The sequence below is a fragment of the Thamnophis sirtalis genome, unplaced genomic scaffold, assembly GCF_051295495.1.
Source record: "Thamnophis sirtalis isolate CommonGarterSnake01/CBP01778 unplaced genomic scaffold, rThaSir2_p1.2 scaffold_1, whole genome shotgun sequence".
Lineage (NCBI taxonomy): Eukaryota > Metazoa > Chordata > Lepidosauria > Squamata > Natricidae > Thamnophis > Thamnophis sirtalis.
Window position 1 is genome coordinate 65137667 of NW_028261381.1, and position 25153 is coordinate 65162819.

Below are 25153 nucleotides of genomic sequence, written 5' to 3' on the forward strand. Positions count from 1 at the left end.
ATACAACAGCAAATGGAAAAGACTAACTTTACACATTTGATCATTTGGAACAAGTCAAACTGACATCTGTGTATTCATTTTGCAGCAATGTTGGTATCTTGCTACATTTTCCCAAGTAAAAAATCAGAGCAGTGTTAACTGTAACTACTAAGGTCTACAATTGGAGCTTTTGGCCAGATTAAATAAGAGTGCCAGAAAGCACAGCTTCAATACTCATTAGATAACATTATTTCTTTATGCCTGCCTCTCTCAGCAGTAACAAAGAGCATATATATTTGCTTTCCACTTGTGGCTATCCAGTCACTATTACATCCTCCCTGTCTTACTATTTAATGGACAATTTATGGATATATATGTTTTTAAGCATCAGTTCCCAATGCTAGCAATTGTACTTTAGCAACAAGTGAAAAGTACAAGTTATTTCCCATTTGGCTTAAAACAGCATTCCTCAGCCTACGAATTAATCAGAGATGTGACATTCAATTTCTAGAATTTCAATTCATCATAGCCTTACTGAGAATTCTGGAAATTAAAATCACACATCTTTGTGTCCAGTTGGGATAGGCTGTTTTAAACAAGAATAAAATTGACATAGAACCATCTTAATTGTGAACTGAATTGTATTTCCACAGAACTGCAATATGAGCATTGCAGATTTGGGCTCTTCCAATGCTGTCTGACTTTCAGAGGAAGTTGCAACTTATTTCATCAAGTCTATATTACAAAGAACTATATAGCACTGTGTACACTAATAACTGGTTACTGCGGTAATGAAAGGAATCACACCCAAGTACATAAGATATCAACAATTGCTCATTCACCATAGTTGATTAATAAACCAATGCAAGAACAAAATTAATTGCTACTTTTAATTCCTTGTGTTAGTCTATTCCTTCCTTCCTTGCATCTCAACTATCAAATAATTTTAACAGCTTTTACCTCTCTCCACATACTGGTGTTGCTCCTTGATGCTGCATCACATCATCTTCCAAAACAATACCCCCCAAATGACGGCTCTCATCCCTATATGCCACTTCAGCCCCATCCAAAGCCTTGGGTCTCAAATCAGATACATCTGTCTTTGCGCTGTCAGATACTTCCATATTGTTAATTAAATCTGCTTGTCCAACATCAGATTCTCTGCCTTCTTCTGCATTCACCGATCTTGTATTTGATGAGGCAGATGAAGTGTCCATGCCAAAAGGAAGATGCTTCTCTGCAGGTTTTTTATCAGCTTCTAAGCTCTCAACATTTAAGTCACCGGAGATAGCCAATTCTCCAGTGTTAAGATGTAGAGTCCATTCAGATTCACCTTCTGCGATTCCTCGGGATTCGTCCATGGCCAAATTTGTTAAATTCCCAGCCTGATGCATTAGGTTGTCTGTTGATTCCTCTAAATTGACTGTGAATTTTTGATCAGACAAATCTAATGAGCCAAATCCAGCTATTAGATCCCGTCCTGTAGTATCATGATGTTCACTTTCTGAAAATTCAGAGTCTTTGATCCAATCTCCTCTACCAGTAGTATCCTCTCGTGGTTCAAATTTACCCAAGCAGTATTCATCAGACCAGATTGGTCTTAGGGCATAAAATTCTTGATTATCCACCTCCATTTGAGAGTTATTGCTTTTGATGCCACCATCTATTTCAATTCTACAACCTATTTCACCATCGTATTCTTCGGCTCCATCAGATTTACCAGCAATGAACTCATCATCTTGGCTTTGGGCAATCTCTGTATCACACTTACTAGGCGAGTCAGACTGTTTGACATTCAGTTTAGACTCTGGATAACTGTCATCATCAAAGCCAGATGTATCTAGTCCCGAGTCCTGCTGAAAACTAAGCTGAACTTCTGGACAGTTCTGAGGTTCACTAGATAGTTCCACCTGATGGGCAGTGAACTCTCTTTGTAATTGACTAGTACCGCTGCCAGAACCAGATTCACTAGGCCAGCCTAAATGGCTGGCACTGAACACAGAAACTGGGGTGCTGTCATCTGAATGTTTAACACTGAACTTTGTTTCTAGTTGACTCTCAATAGTGTACTCACTAGGCACCTTTGCCAATTCGGGGCTGACATCTGATTCTGGACAACTGACATTTTCCATATGATATTTGGACCAGTCAGTTGTTTCAGCAGCAGCATCTTGATATTGGCTGCTCCAATCTGTTTTCTCAACTGCAACAAACTCACTGCTCTGTTGATCACTGCCAGCTTGGCAGAGACTAGGCCAGCCAGGCTTCCTCACATAGGGTTCTGCGTGCTGATCCTCAGCAGTACTGATGTTGTATGTGCTGCTCCAATTGGATTCCTCAGTTGGATGATCAGCACCATGGCTACCATAAGAAGCAAGCCACTCTTCTTGCACTGGACTGGAACTTCCCAGTAACGGCGATCCTCTAGCCCATTCTTGCTGGCCAGTACCAAATTCCATATCCTGACTTTTGGGATTACCAACAGTGTATGAGTTTGGCCAGTCCTGTGAGCCAGTGCCAAACTCACGATCCTGTTCTGTTTCTCCCAGCCATTTAACTTTGGACACATCGGCAGTCCAATCCAAGCGAAAGGTATCAGAATGATCAGCACCTACGATGCCAAACTCGCTATGAAGGTCCTTCCGTGACCATCCCAGAAGATCCTAAAAAATAAGAAGAAAAGGAAAAAAACAAGGCAAAGGGGAAAATTGTATGAGATTCTTACGTGCAAAGGATTGGGATAATAAATTAGAGGGATGTCAATCACAAAATGTGCAAATTATATAAAGCAAAGAAAAATAATCTAGCAATCTTGTCAGGTCTCAAAAGGGGATCAAATGATCCCACAACACTGCAACCATCATAAATAAGAACCAGTTGCCAAGCGTCTGAATATTGATGTGACCATTGGGATGCTGCAACGGTCATGTGAAAACTGGTCAAATCACTTTGTTCAGTGCTGTTGTAAACTGTGAATGGTCACTAAACGACCAGTTGAGAACTACTTGGAGTTGGGAAAGGCATTTGACAGCAATTTTTAAATCATTTAAATACTAAGAGGTAAAAATGCATGGGTCTCCAAATATTGCTGAACTATAATTTGCAGCAATTTCATAATAGGCAATGTTACTGGAGCTGTTAGAAGTTACAGTTCAGTATAGTGAGAACTACAAATTCCCCACCTTGTGTATGGAACACCACCTTTCAACTGATGAGTCAGGATCAACAACTAGGACAGTCTATCATATAAATGTTTGGTGAAACCTTCAACATTTGATCCAAAAGTCAAGATTAATTAATTAAGATTAAAAATAAAAATTAGCCCCAGTTGTGAAAAGTCTAAAGTACTTGATGAGACAATACTGAACTAGATGGACAGAAGGGATCTGACTTTTCACAGTAGCTTTCTACATTCCCAAGCTACACGAGCTGTTTGTTAATGGAAGCCACTTCCCCCAGTAAGACACTACTATCTCTACCTGTAATTCATGTATTACGATCCAATTTATAGTTACACATGTATCAATAGGTTTTAAAGCTACATCCAATCATACATAATTGCAGAAGATTACAAATACCAAAGACACAAATAATTCACATGTTCTGAGGTAGAAAAGCAGCACAAGCTGTAAAGATGAAATATGCCAATAAAAATAAGCAATCATTTTTAAGGAATAATTAAGATATTTTGGCAAGAAAGACGGGGAAAGTATAGAGAAGTTTATATGGCCCAATTGGAACAGAGTAGTGAGTTTGTTGCAGTTGTGAAGAGAGATTGGAGCAGCTAATATCATGAATTTCCAGTCAAATTTCAAAATTAATTTCCAATGGAAATTAATCATCCTAAACCTATCAGCCCACTTGATTTTTTTAAGCTTTCAGGACTACATCAATGGAATAAAATGTATATAACTTAAGTCCTTCTTAACTAAAAACAACTACGTTCACTTTTGGACAAGACTGTAATGGATCCAAATTATAACTTCTTAATAACCAAGAAGTTCAAGAAATCAAGCGTATCTTCAATGCACAAAGAGAACTGGATCTGGGAAGAGGAAAATTAACTTCTCCCAGATGACTAGAGGATTATCTCATATGGCAGCACCTTTTGACTCAGCCTCTGCTCTTGTACATTCTGCAGCCACCCAACCAGTTTAACTACTTTGTAGCTAACTCAAAAAAGGCAGCCTACTGTTCTTAAAGACAAGCCCTGGCTCAGTCATCTAACTGGGCAGGAATGTTTACTCATCTAAACATGCTTGTGTCCATTAAACACTTTCTATGCCACGTCCTTACGCGCTGAGGAGTTTGATGCCAGTAAGATCTTTTAGTCACAATTCTTTTTAAATAGAAGACTGCCTTCCATAAAATTATTACCGAGTACAATGTTTTTACCTGTGGTCCTGTGGGGTCTTCTACCTTGGATGTACTTCTTTTCTTTGCATCATCAGTGCTAGGTGGAGGAGATGCCAGAAGCTCATCTAGCCAATGTGAACTAGGACCAGGCTCAACTCCACCCAGTAGGTCAGAGTTCCCCATCTTGGCTTCCTGTGCCATTCCCAGGGCATCACATTCTTCCTGACAGGTATCGGCTGTCTGCACCTGGGCACTTTCTGAGAACAAGATGCAAGGCTCTGCAGGAGGAGCAGTTTCCTCTACACTTGGTAATGGCTCCATTGCTCGTAGAGCCTCTTCCTCAAAGTTTGGGGAAAATTGGAGGAAATCATCATGATCCTCTTGAAAAGTAACCTCTTCAGCCACCACTGGGCCCTTTAGATTAGGGCCACCAATCTTTCTCTGAACAGAGGGACCACCAGGTGCTGACAACTCAAGAGTAGACTGGACTTCTAGCTGCCCCTCAATCTTCTTCCAGTTACTTTCAGATTCCTTACTGGCACTGTGCTCACTAGCCTCAGTCTCCTCCTGTTTCCCGATTTGTCTCTCTGAACCTGCCTCTTGATATGATCCTTGAATGGGAGGGATCTCTCCATCCAAGTCTGCTTCCGAAAGGTTGTCATCATCGTGTTCCTGAATGGGAGAGTTGGGAGGAGATACTAGTCTCTTCCCACACAACTCCAGTCCCTGATTAGAGAATGACCATTCAAATGACTGTGACAGACTCCAACTAGACTCTCCTCCTAAATTCTGCTCTACAGGTGGGTCCTTCTCTCTTGGCAGTGCAGCTAAAGAACCTCCTAGTTCTTCCCTGACCATTTTTTTACCCTGTGGTTGCACCACTCCCTCTGAAGCACGACGCTGATTTAGCAGGGGAGCCTTCTCCTCAAGAGGACGAATTTGATTTTTGAGATAATCTTTTCCCCTGTTGAGTAGGGTGTCTGGTATGCATGAAGGGGACCCTGGAGGCTGATCGGAACGAACATGGCACTTTGAAAGAATGCTAGGGGAGCCAGGGGATTCTGAGACTCCTGTAAGACATTGGTGAGACTGCAGATTATATTCAATGGGCGGATGGCTCAAACTGGCAGTATGCTCAGGGAGAAGAGGGACTTCAGGGTATCTTGCAGAAACATCTGCCACGTCTGAAAGCAAGGACTGTCCTAGAGAAGTCTTAATAGGGGATCCTGGAGGCCAGGGATCTGCAATTGTTACAGGGGGATCTGCAAACTGAATGTGACTGACAGAGTCTACCAGAGGACTTCTGGAGGATTTAGCAGTTCCGTCAGGGGAACCTGGTGGAAGCAAAGCTTCACTACGTGGGACATCTGTTGGAAGGTACGGAGCACCAGGGGGTTGGGTTGTTTCAGAAGGGGCATCAGGAGATCCGGGTGTGACTCTGGAAGAGAACTTGGTCTGGGGGAAAGAGACACACAGGAAGAACAAATTAAATTACTTTCTTTCCCTGAAAACTTCCAAAACGATCTAGCAAAATCTTAGAACTTGATCATCTTGCATCCTACAGACCAAGAATTATTATTTAGAATATACTGCAATACTATCTGGCTCAGTTATATCCCTTTTCCTTGAATCACTAAATGTGCAGCATCTTCCTGCTTTTACACATCAAAAACTACCTTGAAAGCCTCTCTCCAAAGTATCACCCCTATATTGTTAAAGCCAGAAGATAATGAAATGCAAAGAGTGGAGCACGAAAGGGAAAAAAGAAGCTGAAAAAATCAGTCAACATTGTGCAGTAACAAACAAAAATACATGCCCCACCCACCTCAGCCTTTGCCTTCTCTTTGATTAGATTTATAAAGAGAGAGAGAGAGAGAGCAACACAAAGCAGAGCTAAATAAAACACACCCAATGAGCTTATGGCTCTCTTTCCTGAAGTAAAGCAAATGGAGTTAATCATTACCTTCATTACCAATTCAGAGCAACCAGCAAGAGGCTGCTGTGCCTTCTCTACTAGTGAATTTGGCTACAGGCCGAGCAGTGGGAACTGTTTCATACATACCTGGCAGGTCGTTGAACTACATACTCTGAGTCACAACTGCTCCCTTCCCTCTGGCCATGGCCCCATAACGTTGTATTAGCTTTGGTTCTCTCTGTGTAGTTAGCTTGGGCTTTTTTTTTAAGATCTGAAGAAACACTGCTCTATTCTTCTTTGCTTGGACATGAAGTGGTTAGTTTAAAAAAAACAACTATCTAGATTCTCATAATCTACTAACCAGCATAGCTAAGATTTTTGCACTCCGGGGAAGGCCATTCAGGATGGGAAAATATAAATTACAGGTGATAACATCTAACACAGCTAGCAGAGCTGAATATTTCACTTTGAAACATCAAGCACCTGGACATATCGGCAGGTTTGTTTCTTTGTTTACAATGCCATAACCTATGCCCCAAAGAGCAACAAGTTTGGGCTAAGATAACCAATATTGATGCATGAAAATTTCCCTGCTAGTGTTACTTCTTCTTGAAGAGAAGCATTAGTAGAGAAAGGAGACACGCACCCTACAGGGAGGGAGCCTGGAAGGAGAGAGGTGGCAGATACCCCTGAGACAGAAGAGAGCCTGGAAGGACAGAGACCAATGGAAGAATTGCCGAGTTGCAGATAACTCACACCAGGAGAAGACAGTGGACTGCTGGATTCAAGCTGGTCTCCTTCACAGCCCGTGCTAGGCTGGCTGGAGCTGCTAACAGAAAGATGTATTATCATTACAGAACAGAATCACCTTCTATGATTCTATTAGTACAAAGGCAGGATGAATGCCAAGTAAATCAACAACCACAAAAACCAGAAATAAGGATCCTGAACCTCAAGCATATATAGCCAATCTGGAGCCCTCAAAGGTCTTTCAGAGGACCACTGCTTACCTTAAACTCTTTGGATTGTGAGTTTCTACCATAGCCATTATACTAAAGAAATGGGCATGTGAAGATGACACTCCTAAGTTGTTGCACAAGCTTCCAAAAACTGAGAAGAATCATCCTTCTTCCTCACCATCTTCATAGATAGAGTGGAGTGACTTAAAGTTCCTCCAATTTAAACTATCATGAGTATCACATTTTTTTCCATTTCTAGTACTAGTGGGAAACAGCCACTTCATTTACATTTTCTTGGTGCTCCAGGCACAAGATGTCCAAAGGCTAGTTCTCAAAGCCCATAAAAATGGGACTATCCCTATTTTAAGGGCATTGTGCCTATCACAGGTATAATCTACTTAACAATGGAAAAGCTATTTGTGGCTTAATCTAAATAAATGGATTATACTGTTAAATGCAAAAATTAAAGGCATGATGCCAAACACACGTGCAATCTACATAAGAATGAGGAAGCTCCATGATTGATCTAAATGAACTGATTATAGTGTTAAAAGCAAAAATTATGGAAATTTTAAGTCTTGCTGAATATTCCAAGCATCTTCCATTTCACCAGTTGTCATCTCCTCTACCTTATCAACAAATCACTTAGATCGGAGAGCTGCCATCTCTTGCAACCCTAGAATTCTTTATATCTGCGATTTGGCAAAAATGGAGCTATGAGAAATATGCTCAATTCCAGACATGATTAGTCAGAGAAAAGTCACATCAAACTGACTGAGACTGAGACTGATCCGTGTGTGTGTGTGTGTGTGTATAAGAGGGCTGGAATCTTAAAAATGTAGCAACCTATTCTTTTATTCTTAGATTAAAGAAAGCATTTGCCCCCGCTAATGCCAAATGTAAAAGTACAAAAAAAGAAACTGTCGGATACATTTGGTGCATTAATTTCATTTTTTTTGGAACATTAGCACTAGAACACCTACTAATCTATAATCAATCTCTGCTCTCAGAATGCACTTGATGACTCACCCAGCAAAGCTGAACTTTCAAGGTTACTTCGAATGGTCCACTGTGATTATATGATCCTTACCTGTCTGTAGGAAGGAAAATCTCATTTCTTTCGACCTCTGCCTCTGGCTGTTGAGATTCAGACACATGCTGCTCATTTAAGCTCCTGTTTTCTTCCTTTAATTCCTTGGTCCTTGATAAACTCCTCTCCTTAATTTCACAGGAGACTCGGTAAGCAGACCCTTCTGGATCAGTTCCTACTCCTTCTCCACTGGAACTTCTCTGAAAGGCAACATAACCCTTAGGCCCTAGGTGAATAGTTGAACTACCATCTTGGCTGAAGAAAGAGCGTACTAGCCGAGGCAAGTCAGAGCTGGGTGAACTGGGTTTTTCCATTTTGGCCAAGATTTCCTCCACTGTGGTCCCAGGAAAACGTTCTGGCTTAGTTGCTACTGGCACCGGTTTCACTTTGAAGGGGAGTGTGCATTTGGCTACACTAGACGATTCTCTACATTCCTCCTCAGAAGCGCTTTCAATAGCACTGGATTTTTTGGTGGGCTCAGCCTCTTCTTTATCTTCAGATGACTTGCCTCCAATGGAGAAAGGAGATGGAACCTCTTTCCCATTGGTAACTTCTCTTGGAGAGCACTTCAAGTTAAAGGAAAGGCGCTTTACAGCACTGCCAGCTCCACTGCTATATGGCTTAGGCCCAGCCAACAAATTGATCTTTTCTGCAGAAGGCACCTCAGAAAGAGTCTGGCGCAGTCCAGGAATAGGCTTCACTGGCACAGCTGGCTTAGGAAGAACACAAGGCTTAGGTTTCACAGGTGGCTTTGGACGGGTATCCCCTGAGAGAAGGATTTAATAAGAAATGGTTAACATGTAGCCATTAAATTATAAGGCTCCAATACAAGAATTCGTAACGTAAATTACTGTTACTAAAGCCTTTATGCTTAATTTCCCAATTTTCAGGGAATATTATTGAATCTATGCTCTAGACCAGAGATAGCGAACCTTTTCAGCACTGAGTGCCGAAAATGGAGCATGCACATGCGTGCTCATCTGGGTTAGAGGAGCTGCCCAGGGTGTATGCACGTGCCCAAAAGTAAACTTACGGTTTCAGGCGCACGCATGTACACTGGCCAGCTAGTCTTCCAGTTACTGGCATGCATGCACGTGCGATGATTAGCTGGCCGGCGCACATGCTCACGCAGGAAAACAAAGATCAGCTGTTCCAGTTTCCAGCACTGCCGCATGCACAAAGGTCAGCTGATCGTCGTGTGCGCATGTGCACCACAAACCCGGAAGCAGAATGGGCAATGCTGCACATGTCATGCAACATGGCTCCATGTGCCACTTTGGGTATGCGTGTCATGGGTTCGCCGTGACGGTTCTAGGCTGAGGAAAGGTTTAATGGTCCACTGTCTTCCTGGCAAGCCTAGAGTAGCTTCCTTCTGAAAAGATTTAAGTCATCTCATCCTTTTAGCCGTGGAAGCTTGTTCAAAGATTACAAGAATCTATGATTAAACAAGTGCAATAACATGCATGTATTTCAAATGTCATTGTTTTTCTCTAATAAAAAGCTGTATGCAATGTTGAGCTGAGAATGGAGTGATAGTAATGGGAAGAGGGGAATAAAATGGGCATAATTTTTTTAACATTTTCCATGAAGACTGTATGTAACCGGGGATCCAGGTCATACTGAACAGCTTACCAAGCTTGCAAATCCCAGGTAACAAAGAAAAATACAGCATAGCCCGTGAAAGACCCTATGGACTGCATTTTAAGGTGAAAGAGTCTCAGGCTAAAAAGTAAGATCAATCCTTGATAGGACCACCAAATTCACATGGTTAAAGCTCATGACGGTTTCTATCATTTTAGACCAGCAATTCCCTTTTTTCCCTTCATTATCCAAAACCATTTATCTGAAAGTGCTGTTTACATAATGTAGGCAAAACATTTTAAGCCAATTTAAATGTTTTTATTGTGATTGGATAACAACACATCTTACCCAAAGAAAAATAAATTTTTATCCATTTTAATATTGTGTTTACTCAGATTTAGTTTAGACTATAGGAGGAGTGAACTGTTAAGAATCCTAGTTTGTGTCCTGAAAGAAGTAACAACAAAAATCCTCCTGAACCTACAACATGGAATTAAAATGTCCTTTAATTTAGGGTTTAATATTTCAGAGGTGGAAAGGAGAATTATGCATAAGAATACATCAGAAAATATCTTCACATATGTGCAATTTGCAATAGCACAGAAAGAGCTATTCATATCACATTCAGCACTTAATTCTTAGGAGAACCACTCCCTTATTATCAATAGAAAACCTGGCCGGTTGCCATGTGGTAAGGAACCTATTTTTGCTTTCTTTTGGATATACCTATATCAGAGCTGCTTGACGGTGGTTTAGAGTCTTTACGGCCATTGGCAGCGGTAATGGAAAATGAAGAACACAGCGGCTGAGGCTTAGAATCCATCACATCAGGCAGCGACTCCGAAGTCAGCATAAAGGCCAGCCCCTAGGACATACACACAGGCACAAAAAGGTTAGGCAATTTGCAAAATCCTCTCAAGAGATAACCAAGGCTTCTTATCAGATGGCACAGCTCAGATATTAAATCATCAAAATGAAATTTCCCCAATACTTTGCTTACTATTTTTAGCTAGGTTTTAGCTTTAAAAGAGGTACCATTCCTCGTCTTTCTCTGAGAGGGAGGGAGGGAGGGAGAGGGAGAGAAAGAGGGAGGGAGAGAGAGAGAGAATGAGAATATATCATCTTAGGCTACTCCCAGGGCAGGCTGGAACAAGGATGAAGGGAGCACAAGCAACCAGCCCATGACTCACACTGAAAGTAGAAAACCTCAAATGCATCAGGGTTTAGGTTGCCTAACCTATGCTACTGCCCTGTTCAGCACAATACTTGCACCACCTTCGTCGCACCCTCTCCTCCTCTGCCAATTTGCTATTCTCTCCATTTAATGCTGAATTTTCCTCTTCCATCCCTCTGCTGATCTTTCTTTCTTTCTGCTGTCAGCTCTTGTCATTTCGCCACAGCACTCCCATTTGGCTGCTTTTCTAATCTGAGCCATTCTCCTCCTTCCAAGTTCCTTTCAGCTCCCCACCCCCACCCTACTAATGGGAGAAATTCAGCTCAGCGCCATCCCAGCTGTACATATTCCCAACCAGACTGTGCAGGGCAAGGAGTAAACATCTGGAGTGCTGCCCCTTTCCTGATTTCTCAATCACTTGGCAGAGCCACTGGAATTCAATGAGGTAAAGCTGGGGCCTGCTCCCATCACTACAGCAACGACCTCCCACTAGATTTCAACAATGGGCCAAACTCTCTCTAAGAAGGGAAACAGCATTACGAAGAGTGTGTGTAGCAGAAACTGTTCCAATTGGCTGTATTCGAAACAGAATTGGACCCAGAATGAGGCCACAGAAAGGCTCATGAAGAGCTCCCCTTTAGTCAGATGTGGGGGGGGGGGAACTGTCACAGTGGACAACGGGAGGAGAACAAGGTATCCTTGAAAGACCGTACAGATGCCCCCATTCTCAGTCTGCCTCTTGGGGACCAGCAAGCAACTTCTTCCATGCTTGAATGAAGTAGACAGAAGAACAGACTAACAACACCCTGCTTGCTGCTTAGCCCCTCATCTTATCCCTTAGTATCTACAAGCCAACCACTTCTGCGGATAACATGAACTGAAGTTGAATCTTTGTATTGCCCACATACAGGTAGTCCTTGTTTAGCAACCAGAATTGGGACCAGAAACTCGATCATTAAACAAAGCAGTTGCTACGTGAAACCTCACAGTACTTATGTTCTTACTTCAGCTTTCCTTGGCCTTACAAGACGTGCAAAGATTGTATATGCGAGGACTGGTTATAAAGTTACTTTTTTTTATCACCACTGTGACTACATATAGTCATTAAACAAGGAAGTAGCTAGACGAGAACTTATCTGTACTGCTGCTTTCTAGCCTTTTCTCTCTTAATATTAATTCCAATTATGCAAAATCTTAGATCTTAAAGTACCATCCTTTACATACTATTCAATCTGTTTTGATCTATAAAGACACACAATAGTTATGATGGTTGGAATTTCTGGGTTGCAGTCCCAACCTATCTACAGAATCAGATTGCAGAAAACATTCATCAACCAGGATAAAATTGGCAAACATTTCAGTGTGCAAAATGTAAGCTAATGTAGCGGCATTTTATCAAGCAGGCCAGCCAGCACACACATAAATAAGGTTAATCGACATAAATGTTACTTGTCTCTGAAAAGTGACGTATTTGGAGAAAGAGAGAAATGTATTCATGTTATTATATTATTTATTTTCTCCCTGCACAGAAAAGAATGTTATCCATATAAAATAAGTATGAAGTAACTTTCAAAGAGGAAGTACATATTTTAGGAAAATATGCACAATGAGTAAACAAAGAACCAGGAAAAAAACTCTGTTTGGCTGAGAATATCACATGCTGAAAAGAATTTATTGAGTTTGTGAATAGGGAGAAATTATTACAGCAAAATTCTTTTCCTCAGAGTTTTTCATGTTGCAAGAACAGTGGAGGTGGGAGTTGAGGGATGAAAGGAGGCTTTTTTCATACCTCTTCTACATTTTGGCTTGAAAGCCTTTAAAATCTAACCTTAACCCCAACTTTTCTATGCAGGTAGTCCTCAATGTACAACCTTTTGCATAATGAGCATTCAAAATTACAACAGCACTGAAAAAAGTGACTTATGACCAGTTCTCACAGTTATGACAATTGCAGCATCCCTACAGTCACATGATCAAACTTAGGTGCTGGGCAACCAGCATGTATTTACAATGTATGTAGCATCCTGGGGTCCTGGAATTGTCATCTGCAACCTTCTTAGGGAACATGTGACAAACAAAGTCAATAAGAGAAGCCAGATTTACTTAGAGCCATGGTGGCGCAGTGGTTAGAGTACAGTAGTGCAGGCTACTTCTGCTGACTGACTGCAATTTGGCAGTTCAAATCTCACCAGGCTCTAGGTTGACTCAGCCTTCCAACCTTCCGAGGTGAATAAAATGAGGACCCAGATTGTTGGAGGCAAGAGGTTGACTTTGTAAACCACTTAGAGAGGGCTGTAAAAACACTCTAAAGTGGTATATAAGTCTATGTGCTATTGCTATTACTAATGACCCCTTGATTCACTCAACAACTTTAGCAATTCGCTTAACAATCATAGCAAAAAAGGATTATAAAATGAGACATGACTCACTTAGCAACTGTATTGCTTAGCAATGGAAATTTGGGGTTCAATTGTGTTCTTAAGTTGAGGACTACCTGTAAATACTTTCCCACAGAAAAAATGTTGGGGAGGGGTTTAAAAGTATTTGTAACACATCTTCAAATAAAGTTTTTGGGCAAGGAAATACATTGTATTATCCAAATGAGCCTTGGGGCTACAGTGATGAACAGTTGATATGCAGAAAATAAATGTGTAGAATTATAGTAAGCTACAAGGACCTAAGAAAGATAGGAAGATTCAGCGTGCAAAGAAAAAAAAAGTTGCTTCTAAAGCAGAGTAATTATTGCATTCTCTATAGAAATGTTCCTTATACTTCCTTAGAATTTGGTGATGTAAGACAAAATTAGTTCCCTCTGTTTAGGAAACTAAAAGAAAGCGACAGTGATTTAGCCAAGGCAGATAAATTAAGTAATAGCTAAGCACAAATTTCAACTGATGCATCTAAATCCGTCAGAGAAAGAAGAGTTTCCTAGAACTTGAATCAGAATCAACTGCAACTTGAGACACTGCAACTTTAAATTACACAAGAACCCTTCCCCCCTCCCATTGGGATTATAATAAGGATCTGGTTGAGGAAATCCTGGGGAACAAGCAAAGAGCAGAGAAAATATGGAATGAAGAAACTTGAGACACAGAGACAACAAAAGGTATAGTAAGAAGGCAGCAAGTGCCAAAACTGAACTAAGAAATTGAAATGACAAAATCCCCAAAGGGCACTGTTAAATATCTACATAAACTCCTGTTGTAAAACATTCATACCTTCAAGATACTCAATAAAACATCTCCTACAGAAAAATCCAGAGAAGACGTAGTTTGTAAGCCTTCTCTAGACTACTGGTGGATTAAGCAGCTGTACGAGGGTGGCGGCGACGGCGGCGCGCGGCGGTGAGAGCGGCGGCGGGCGTTCGGAGCCTGTTTGGAGCCTCCCCTTACCATCTCTGGTCTTCCTGGTAGCCCTTGGTGCTGCTGGTGAGCCCCCTGGCCAATTACCTGCTGGCCCCTGGTCCTAGCATCCATCCCAGAGCAGCGGAACAGCAGCTGCTGAGGTTGGAAGAGAAACGTGGAGGAAAGCATGGAGGAAATGGCGGCGCCAATCAGCTGACTCACAGTATTACATTTTACATCCTCTTCTCCGGCCAGCTTGCTGACTATGCTGGAGCTGAGTAGTCGTGACTGAGATTGTGAGTCTTGGTGACTAGTGAACTGAGAGGGGTGAATTTTTAATTTATTTTACTTTAAAGAAGGGGGCTGTCGGAAGTTGTTGGAGGCTGCACTGAATTTACAGATTGAATGGACGTGCTTGTTATCGCCCTAGACGCCCCCCCCCCCTCGGATCTATCTCTGCTCACTGTACTATCTGTCGCCATTTTATTATTTATGATTTATCATCTGCTGCTTTGCTGTCTATCGTCGTTGTAGCCCCCTCCGGACTTTGCTCCCTGCTCATTAAACTAGTAGGAGGAGTAGGACTGTGGCCAACTGGCGGGGAGAAATAGAGGATGGCGACTACAGGGATAAGGACTGAGCCCCGAGAATACCAGCATTTCTCCTTCCATCTCCAAGAGCGGTGCAAGTTAGCCTCGAACTCTGGTCCCCTACATTGGGGCCCTTATATATCCTTGGGAAAGAGACTCTCGAATATACAGCCCGCTAACTTCCACCAGTGGGACAAGACTATACGGATGTCGTTTATGAACTTTGGAGTCTTATATTTAATCTCGCTTGCCTACAGCCACCTGATATACTACGTACTTTTGATTTGGTGGCTTAGGACATTTCCTCAGGTCATAAGAAGGGAGAGGAGCAAACCATCGCTTCCTCCATTGTTCCCATATTATTATTATTATTATTATTATTATTATTACATACTATAACTGCGCAATTTTAAATAGAATGCTGAGTGTATGGGAGCTGGCTGGAATTGAATGAATGGCCCACTTTTAGTAATTGTTACCCTTGTATTTTATATGTTTTAAATTTTTACGTGGGAATTGTTAGAGTGGATAAATGAGTATGTTTGACTCGGAGGACCTGCTGGGGAAGGCGGGAGGAACCGGGGTGGTTGGGGGGACCATGGACATGGGAGTGGGTCGGAGCATAGCGGTCGTGACAGGGAGAGGCAGATACGGCGGGGACCTTAGGGCTGGCCATTACCGGGGAAGGAGGGTTCGCTACATTGCAGAGATCCCTCCTTCCGGCCCTAGGAGTCCCACTCCAAGACCAGATGGCGCGAGTAGTCAGGACCCTGGTCTCAGGCTGTTGTCGCTAAATGCCAGGTCTGTTGTTCACAAAGCTCCCCTCGTCCGGGACTTAATTGTTGACGAGAGGGCAGACCTGGCATGTATTACTGAAACCTGGCTGGGCACAGAAGGAGGAGTCCCCCTTGTAGAGATGTGCCCAGAGGGATTTCAGGTGCTTCATCAGCCGAGAGCCCAGGGAAGGGGTGGCGGTGTGGCTATTGTAATCCGGGAGTCTCTGTTACCTCGTAGGGTCCCTGCTCCGGAGCTTGTCGGGTGTGAGTCTCTGCTGATAAAGTTGGACCTCAAGGGTCAAGTGGGTTTGCTGCTAACGTACCTGCCTCCCAACTGCGTTGCAGCATCCCTCCCCTCGCTCCTCGAGTCAGTAGCCGAGCTGGCAGTTGAGTTCCCCAGGCTTATAGTTCTGGGGGATTTCAACTTGCCATCGCTCGGTGAACGCTCTGATGGGGCGCAGGAGTTCATGGCCTCCATGACGGCCATGGGCTTGACCCAAGTAATTCGGGGCCCAACCCATGCAGCGGGTCACATGCTCGACCTCGTATTCCTCTCGGAGCAGTGGATGTGTGATCTTGGTCTGAGGGGTAATGAGATCATACCCCTGTCGTGGTCAGACCATTGCCTACTGAGGCTTGACTTCCGGAGGCCAAACCCCCACCGTAGGGAGGAGGAACCGACCAGGTGGTTCCGCCCCAGGCGACTTATGGACCCTTTGAGGTTCCAGACGGAGCTTGGGGTTATTCCTGATACCCTCGCCCACAGTTCGGCGGAGACTCTGGCTGCCGCCTGGTACTCGGCGGCGTCGGAGTCTCTCGACCGGATTGCGCCACTACGGCCCCTCCGGGTCAGTGGATCCCGGAGAGCTCCCTGGTTTACCGAGGAACTCCGGGAGAAGAAACGCCGGAGGAGATGCCTAGAGCACCAGTGGAGGTCCGATAGGTCCGAGGTAAACCGAGCACTCTTAACTACCTGCACCAAGGACTATGTCCGAGCATTAAGAACTGCAAAAAGATCATATATTTCTTCCTTGGTTGCGTCCGCCGAGTCACGCCCAGCCGCCCTGTTCAGGATAACCCGCTCCCTCCTTAATAGGAGGGATGCGGGAGACCCCTTGCAGGGTAGGGCTGAGGATTATGCTCAATTCTTGGCGGACAAAGTAGCTCGGTTGCGATCGGACTTGGACTCCACCGCAGTAGATCCAGCTGAGACACAGGAGGATCATTTGCCACATCAGTTCTGGGTTGAGTTCCAGGAAGTTGCCTCTGGGGATGTGGACAAGGCCATCCGAGCTGTAAGTGCCTCCACTTGTATTCTGGACCCGTGTCCCTCCTGGCTGGTGGCTAACAGCAGGGAGGTGACACATGGCTGGATCCAGGCGGTTGTCACCGCCTCTCTTCGGGAGGGGCACTTCCCCGCCGTACTCAAAACGGCGGTGGTGAGACCCCTCCTAAAGAAACCATCGTTAGATCCAGCCATCTTAAACAACTTTCGTCCTGTCTCCAACCTTCCCTTTATCGGGAAGGTTGTTGAGAAAGTGGTGGCCTTTCAGCTTCGACGGGCCTTGGAGGAAGCTAGCTATCTTGACCCCTTCCAGTCCGGCTTCAGACCTGGTTACAGCACAGAAACCGCTTTGGTCGCATTGACCGATGATCTCTGGAGGGCCAGAGATGGAGGCTATGCGTCCATCCTGGTTCTCCTTGACCTCTCAGCGGCTTTCGATACCATCGACCATGGTATCCTTCTGCGACGACTGCGGGAGGTGGGAGTGGGAGGCACTGTTTTGCGGTGGTTCTCCTCTTACCTCTCGGACAGGTCGCAGTCGGTGTTAGTGGGGGGGCAGAGATCGTCCCTGAGGCCCCTAACATGTGGAGTACCTCAGGGTTCGGTCCTATCCCCCCTACTATTTAACATATACATGAAACCGCTGGGCGAGATCATTCGGAGGCACGGGATAAAATACCATCAATATGCGGACGATACACAATTGTATCTGTCCGCCCCGTGCCAACTCAATGAAGCGGTGGACGTGATGAACCGGGGTCTGGAGGCCGTTAAGGACTGGATGAGTGCTAACAAACTGGTGCTCAACCCGGATAAGACCGAGTGGCTGTTGTGTTTCCCCCCCAATAATTTGGCTAATACACCAACGCTTAGGCTGGGGGGTCAAATTTTATACCCCTCAGATAGGGTCCGCAACTTAGGAGTCCTCCTGGATCCACAGCTGACTTTTGACCACCAGCTGTCAGCTGTGACCAGGGGGGCATTTGCCCAGGTTCGCCTGGTCCGCCAGTTGCGGCCCTACCTAGATCGGGGGGCCCTCACAACAGTCACTCGAGCCCTTGTGATCTCTAGACTGGAATACTGCAATGGGCTCTACATGGGGTTGCCCCTGAAGTGCATCCGGCGACTACAGCTAGTCCAAAATGCAGCCGCGCGAGTGATAGTGGGCGCACCTCGGTTCGCCCACGTTACACCTGTCCTCCGCGAGCTGCACTGGCTGCCTGTTGGTCTCCGGGTGCGCTTCAGGATAATGATGACCATCTTTAAAGCACTCCATGGTAGTGGATCTAGGTACTTGAGAGACCGCCTTCTGCCGATTACCTCCCTAAATCGACCAATCAGATCGCACAGACTGGGCCTCCTCCGAATTCCATCTGCCAGTCAATGTCGACTGGCGACCACACGGAGGAGAGCCTTTTCTGTTGCTGCCCCGACCCTATGGAACGAGCTCCCCATGGAGATCCGCACCCTCACCACGACCCAGACCTTCCGCGCAGCCCTCAAGATCTGGCTCTCCCAGCAGGCCTGGGGATAGGCTTCCAATTACCCGCCCGAGTGTTTGATTGCTGAATGAAAGCTGTGTTTTATTATTTTTCTTTTGTTCACAAAGTGTTTGTTTTGACCTTGCACTTCCCCTCCCCTGTGGTTGTAAGCCGCCCTGAGTCCCCTCAGGGAAAAGGGCGGCATATAAATCCCAATAAACCTAAACCTAAACCTAACCATGACCATCATCATGATATTTAACCTGTGATCAGCTGGTTCCAAACCATTTTTTCTTGAGCAATGATGGGGACATTTGGCCTACAGATAGTTTAGATGTCAACTCTCAATGTCCTAAATCAGCAGAGGCAATGAGCATGATAAAATGTGATAATGCAGCAATATTTACAAGGCTAAATTTTCTTCCTTCTTAACTAAGAGGGCCACTGACACAGACGCTTCTTATACTAGTTGCCTTCTCCAACACACCAAGTCTTGTTGTTTACTTGCTCCCAGAAATTTAAACAAATTTCCCTGAATTATTGCATTCTAATTTTTTTCTAACTATTTAAAAATGCTGATCAACAATAATTGATATATCTATTATAATATAGAAATAAAGCTTCTATTGCAATATGTTTCTTACATATACTGCAATAGAAGCTTTATTCCTATATTATAATAGATATATCATTATTTCTTACAAGCTTGTACTGAACGAACCTATTCGTTCCATTTGCTTGAAAATGTGACTCATAATGTTTAAACTCTACTTCTTACGTACCACTCTAAGGAGTGTCCCTGCACTCTGTTCTAAATGCAATCTAGCCAGAATTTGAAGCTATAACAAAGACAAAAAAAATGGGTGAAATTAACAAGCACCTATTCATTTCAGGTATATTTACCTCCAAAACCACAACTGAGATTTTTCCACTGTACTTTAAAAAAATCAGAACTCTTATTGTTTATTTATATAAGCATTCTTCAAGATGGACATAGAAAGGTAAGCTTACTAAACATTTTCCCCAATTTCAGCAATTCTATGCCAAAAGGAAAAAATAGATAAAAGCAGAAACTCTTGCCAAAAACAAAGCTAAAATTGAATTCTTCTTCCCTAGAATGTTAGCAGCCACATGGGAAGCCTCATAGGGAAAGGGCTGAGTGGCTTGGAGCTCCCTCCACAGTAGCGATAGGTACTCCAGATTTGGAGAATAAGTGATATTTTCTCACAACTTTCTCTTCTGAAAGTGTTTCATTATGTGGGAACTCATCTTGTGCAATTGGTACTCAACCAGGCTACCAGTTGTATAGCTCATCATCTGAAAGTATTCCTCCTTTGGTCACATTTCTCATAAAGGAATGAGACAATGAGGTTACTTCTTCATTGAAAGAAAGTAATGACAATGGTCCCCTCTCATAAAGAGGTACATCTGGTGGGACCCAGAAGAAAGGTCTTCCTCATGGTGGCTCCCTCCCTTTGGAATATCATCTCCACAGAAATTAGACTGCCTTCCACTTTGATACTCTTTTACAAGGTCCTGAAGATCTGGTTTTGTCAATGGGGAACCAAGAGTGAGAGGGAATCCACCAAGTAGTTTGATTAATTGCTGTCATGGGGAGGGGTGTGTGTGTAATATTTTTACTGTTTGTAAATTGGGTTTTTACTTTTTATAAGCTGCCCAGAGACACTGAGAGTGAATGAGTGGCTATATAAATTATCTAAGTCAATCAATAAATAAAAAGAATAAAAAGAGAAAGAAAAGTTATTACCATGTCTTTCAACAGCCCCCCCCCCATATGCAATACAGTCTGAACTGTATTTTACATTCAAGTAAATCCCTTGCCATTTATGGATTTTTGTTTTACATATTATCCTATTTATAAAACATTGGCAGATAGGGCATTGATCTCTATTATATGGGTGAAAAGTTTACAGGTAAAAGCAACCTTCCCGAACTAGGGAAATTTCCAGATGTGTGTACATCAACTCTCAGACTTTTCCACTCAGAATGGCCACTGATAAAAAAATCTAACGGGAATTGAAGCCCATACACCTGGATGAAGCCCATGGTGAGAGAAGACTGCAAAAGTATCTTAGCACGACCACAGCGCACACGCAATTGTTAGAAGAACAAGGATTAAAAGCTCTTGTGGGATGGTTAACCAAGAGGGGCCTCCTTAGGGAAAGGACAGCGGCAGAAAAGTAGAGAAAAATAAGTAGGTGCAGATGGACTTTTTTTAAAATGGCAAGAATAGAGATTTTCGATGAAACCAGACTGGCTTAATAAAAACCCAAGCATAAATTTTATGATAAAAGACAGGCTTATTTTAACATCACTTTTCATAAAACTCTCTTCCAAAGCCATTTACATTCGCCAAAAGAGAAAGGCCCTGCCCACGAGTTCACAATCCAAAAAGACACACACAAGAGACAGGGAGTGGAAAGGAAGAGCAATATGTTGGCACAGATGTCTAATTTAAACTGGGCTGATCTTGGCTTCCAGAAGTTCTCCCTTGCAAAGCAATATGTGCCTCTTGTCCCTTCAGCTGAAAGGAACACCAAAGTGTTACCCTTCCAGCCTCCAGATAACTGTCCTTAGAATCCGATGTTCCTTCTGGTTGGTGGAGAAGCCAGTCTCTTGAGCCACTCCCCCCTTGTTGTGGTTTTTTTTTTCCTCCCCCTCCTGGGAAGGAACAGTTTGTGGCTCTTTTAGTTCAAAAAGATTTCTGAGATCCAAATAAAAGCAGGGCAGATGTAGGTTATCCTAAGATTTTGGAAGCAAAGTGAAAAAAGCAGCCTAAAGATCAAAGGATGCAATTCTGTTAAGCAGATAAGAAGATGGTTTTAAAAGCTGGAAGGGGTGGAGGATTCTCTAGTTTGCCTACTCAAGAAGACAAAGAGAATAGATTATTCCTATCAGAGAAGGAACTGCATTGTAAACAACAGGTCCCACACAAAAGGCCAAAATAATGATGCCAAAGGGCCATTTGAAGAATTATCCTTGGCTGACTTCAAACCACTCTTCTCCCAAGAAAGGCAGGGACTGGGGAAGAACGTGTTTCAAGAACAGGTCAAAGGGTGTATTTTAGGGTCACACAGCCTGTCTGCATTCATTGCTATTCAGTAAGTTTTAAAAGGAGGTGTGTATAACCTGGAACCTCAGCCAAGAGAGGGAGTGGTTGGAGAGAGGTAGCGCTGCAAAGTACTCCAGGCAATAAGAGGAGAGGGAGAACCCAGCTACAGGAAAACGAGGGTCCAAATCTCGGTGAAAAATCAGGGCAAGAAATAGGCGCCCGGAGTCCAGGCGACACACAAAGTAGCGCAGCCCCGCACCATATGGCACCAACCTCACTGGCCTTCCCGCTGCAGCCTGTCCGCCATCCTTGCTCTGAGCCGGTCAGGTCTCCAGACCAGGCCTTTTACAAACCCTTGCAGCAACTGCGTACTAGGATCTCCAAAACAGAATGCCGCCGTGGTGGCTCGACTCTCCTCCCTCCTAACCCTCCCGGTCCTGTTTTAAAGACCCCAACACTTAACATTTGGGATGGTAGTCTCGCCCCCCCTTCCCCCCACATGCGTTCACTGTACCTTCGGGCTCTTTCCCCCTTTCTTGCACCCCTTATCCCCTCGCCGGCCTCCACCCCTTCCCCCCCCCCCCTACCTCTCCCGCTCAGAGCCTCCGGCACCCCGCCACTTTCTGCAAGGCGAAATTTCCCCGAGCGGGATGAGTGAAGAGCCACGCGGCTCCCCACCTTCTCAGTGGGGGGGGGGGGGGGCGTTCGCGAACTGCTCCTTACCAAGCTTCGCGATCCGGGGCCCAACGGAGGCTCCGGCGATCCTCGCACTCTTTGCATATTCATGACGTTCCCTATCAAGGCCCAGGCTGGCTCCGCCCGTTCTAATTCATATTCATGGCCGCGGTGACACCCAGCCTCACGTGTCACAGCCAGGAGGCCAGAGTGGTGAAAGGAAAGGCCGGTCTAGCGAAGGGAGGTTCAACTTACGTTGGACGAGAACCCGTTGCCTACCGCCTTATTAAGGAAAAAACTGGTCTCCGAGAACGGTTGAAGGGTGGGGCTGTGCGGATGCGCCTCCCTTTTGTAACCTGAAGCATTTGTGCAACGAGCTCCCCGCCCGCTAAAAGCATGGATGCTAACGAGCCTGTGATTTGCATTATTGCATATGCGCAATAAATACGCGATGCTCCTCCTGGCTGGTTGCGCTCTCCTGTAGTTATGACTAATGAGCAAAACTTTGAAAGCAAGTCCCTGCCCGCGCAAGTCTCCAACCCACGCATATTTTCCTATTCGATAAGTGTGTGTGTGTGTGTGCGCGCGCGCGCACTTATATACTGGTATGTGTCGAATAAGAAAAGCCATGTCATTTGGAGGCTACACACACACATACACATATCAACTGCGTTATTAATTGCCACACTCCGCTACAAGAGGGGCGGGCGACATCTAACAGGCACCACACCCACCCCAAAAGGAAGGCGGTCCCTTGTTCCTTAAAGCCCCGCCCAGATACCGATGGTCGCAACTCTATGGGGTGAGGCTGCTGCTGTGGGATCTCAGACGGGAAGGTTTCGCACTGAAGAATGTAATTAGTAATAGTCTGCCCAGCCAAATATTTTGGGACAGAGACTGGCTGGGACGTCACGCTTTTATATTTTTTTCTCTTTTAGGCTATAGTCTGTAAAATGAGTTAGTAATAGCAACGGTGCTTTACAGCCCTCTCTAAATGGTTTCCAGAGTCAGCATATCACGCTCCCCCCCCCCCCCAACAATCTGGAACCTCAGTTTACCGACCTCGGAAGGATGAATCAACCTTGAGCCCATGGGACTCAAATTGCCTGCAGTCAGCAGAAATAGCCTGCAATACTGCGTTCTAACCACTGTGCCAACACAGCTCTTACTTTTGTGTTGCTTTTGAGAAAGCCCATATGCAGTACATGTGAGCTGTTAACTTACTCCCTTATTATTAGCAGGAACTGCTGAACCACATTAACCCCCGTTGCGTTTTAGCACTGTGTTGCATAAACGCAGCCTCTGTTAGTTAATCTTGGCAGTAGCCAGTTTGTTGTGTGCCATCAGTTGCAATTTATGGCTGTGAAAGTTGGACCATAAGAAAGGCTGAGCACCAAATAATTGAGGCCTTTGAACTATGGTGCTGGAAAAGACTCCTGTGAGTCCCTTGGACTGCAAGGCAATCAAACTGGTCAGTTCTAGAGGAGATAAACCCTGACTGCTTTTTAGAAGGCCAGATCCTGAAGAGGAAACTCAAATATTTTGGCCACTAATGAGAAGGAAGGACTCACTGGAGAAGAGCCTCATGCTGGGAAAGATTGAGGGCAAAAAAGAAGGGCCGACAGAGAATGAGATGGCTGGATGGAATCACTGAAGCACTAGGCGTGAGCTTAAATGGACTCCAGACGATGGCAGAGGACAGGAAGGCCTGGAGGAATGTTGTCCATGGGGACATGATGGGTCGGACACGACTTCACAACTAACAACAACAACAACCAGTAGCCAGATTATCTCTGATTATATCTGTCCCCAACCTGGCCCTACAGGTTTATCAATGATAGATCCATCAGTCTTGTACAGTAACTCAGTGTATCCATCTGCTGGTGGTATCCAGGTTTATAGTTAGATCTTTATATAATGTGTCCAAAATGGGATAACTTGAGTCTGATCATTTATGCCTTGAGAGTTTTGAATTGATTTGTTCTATGAGCCATTTGTTTATTTTCATAATTTTCCATGGCGTTCTCATGAGTTTTCTGCAACACCGAAGTTCAAAAACATTTAATATTCTTTCTGTCCCATTTGTTCAAAAGCCAACATGGGATACCATTGAATCTGAATAGTTTCCTCAAGGCCTTCATTGCTACTCTTAGTCTGTGGCATATCTCTGGACTGCTAGTTCCTTTACTGTTATTAGTCCAAGAAAATTACAAAATGTTTGTTTCCTTCATTTGTCTCAATGTTTAGACAACCAAAGTCAATCTAGATTTCCTTACCCACTAAATGCTGTGGGGAGCACATTGTCTATGTTTTCCTTGTTTTCAGTAATTTTTATATTTGATTCTTTCAGACATAAAATCTGTATATCTGCTGACAGGTACATTTGCAGTTTGTGGATTTGCAATTTACGGCCAGTTCTTCCCTTTGTATTCACCTGAATTGCTCAAAATGCTGATGTCCCAATTATCTGTATCAAAATTCAAGGCAATGCCTCCTTCTTCATTGCTTTGCTTTGCTAGCTTTCCAACTCCAACTGATTTTCTTCTACCAGAGAATTTATAATCCTTTGGAGAATCCACTCTGAAAAGGCCAAAATCCCTTTCTTACTTGTTCTTGAGCAACTTCTATCAGCAAATTCAACCTGAAGGTCCTTCTGGACCACATAACTCATGCCTAGTAAAATGGAGTCCAGATTTAGGGAGTTCAGTGCATACTCCACACCAGTGGCGAAATTCAATTTTTTTTACTACCAGTTCTGTGGGCGTGGCTTGGTGGGCATGGCAGGGGAAGGATACTGCAAAATCTCCATTCCCACCCCATTCCTGGGGGAAGGATATTGCAAAATCCTGAGAGAGAGGGGGGGGAAGAGATGGAA

At 44.1% G+C, this 25153-nt stretch overlaps 1 protein-coding gene across 4 annotated transcripts in view; it reads right to left on the minus strand.

Moving 5' to 3' along the window:
* CNOT12 (CCR4-NOT transcription complex subunit 12) overlaps positions 1–22516 on the minus strand; it is a 37086-nt gene extending 14570 nt beyond the window's left edge. The window contains exons 1-6 of one of the 4 annotated variants that reach the window (XM_087714047.1): positions 22327–22516; positions 10607–10745; positions 8300–9065; positions 7007–7079; positions 4375–5790; positions 940–2642 (exon numbers count right to left, since the gene is read on the minus strand). In XM_087714047.1, coding sequence (XP_087570173.1) covers positions 940–2642; positions 4375–5790; positions 7007–7079; positions 8300–9065; positions 10607–10745; positions 22327–22389 — 4160 coding nt within the window. In that variant the 5' untranslated portion in view covers positions 22390–22516. Of the gene's footprint in view, positions 1–939; positions 2643–4374; positions 5791–7006; positions 7080–8299; positions 9066–10606; positions 10746–22190; positions 22271–22326 lie in introns of those variants that run through there. The other 3 variants (XM_087714038.1, XM_087714042.1, XM_087714057.1) reach the window with 3 other exon arrangements.
* Positions 22517–25153: the final 2637 nt, after the last annotated feature.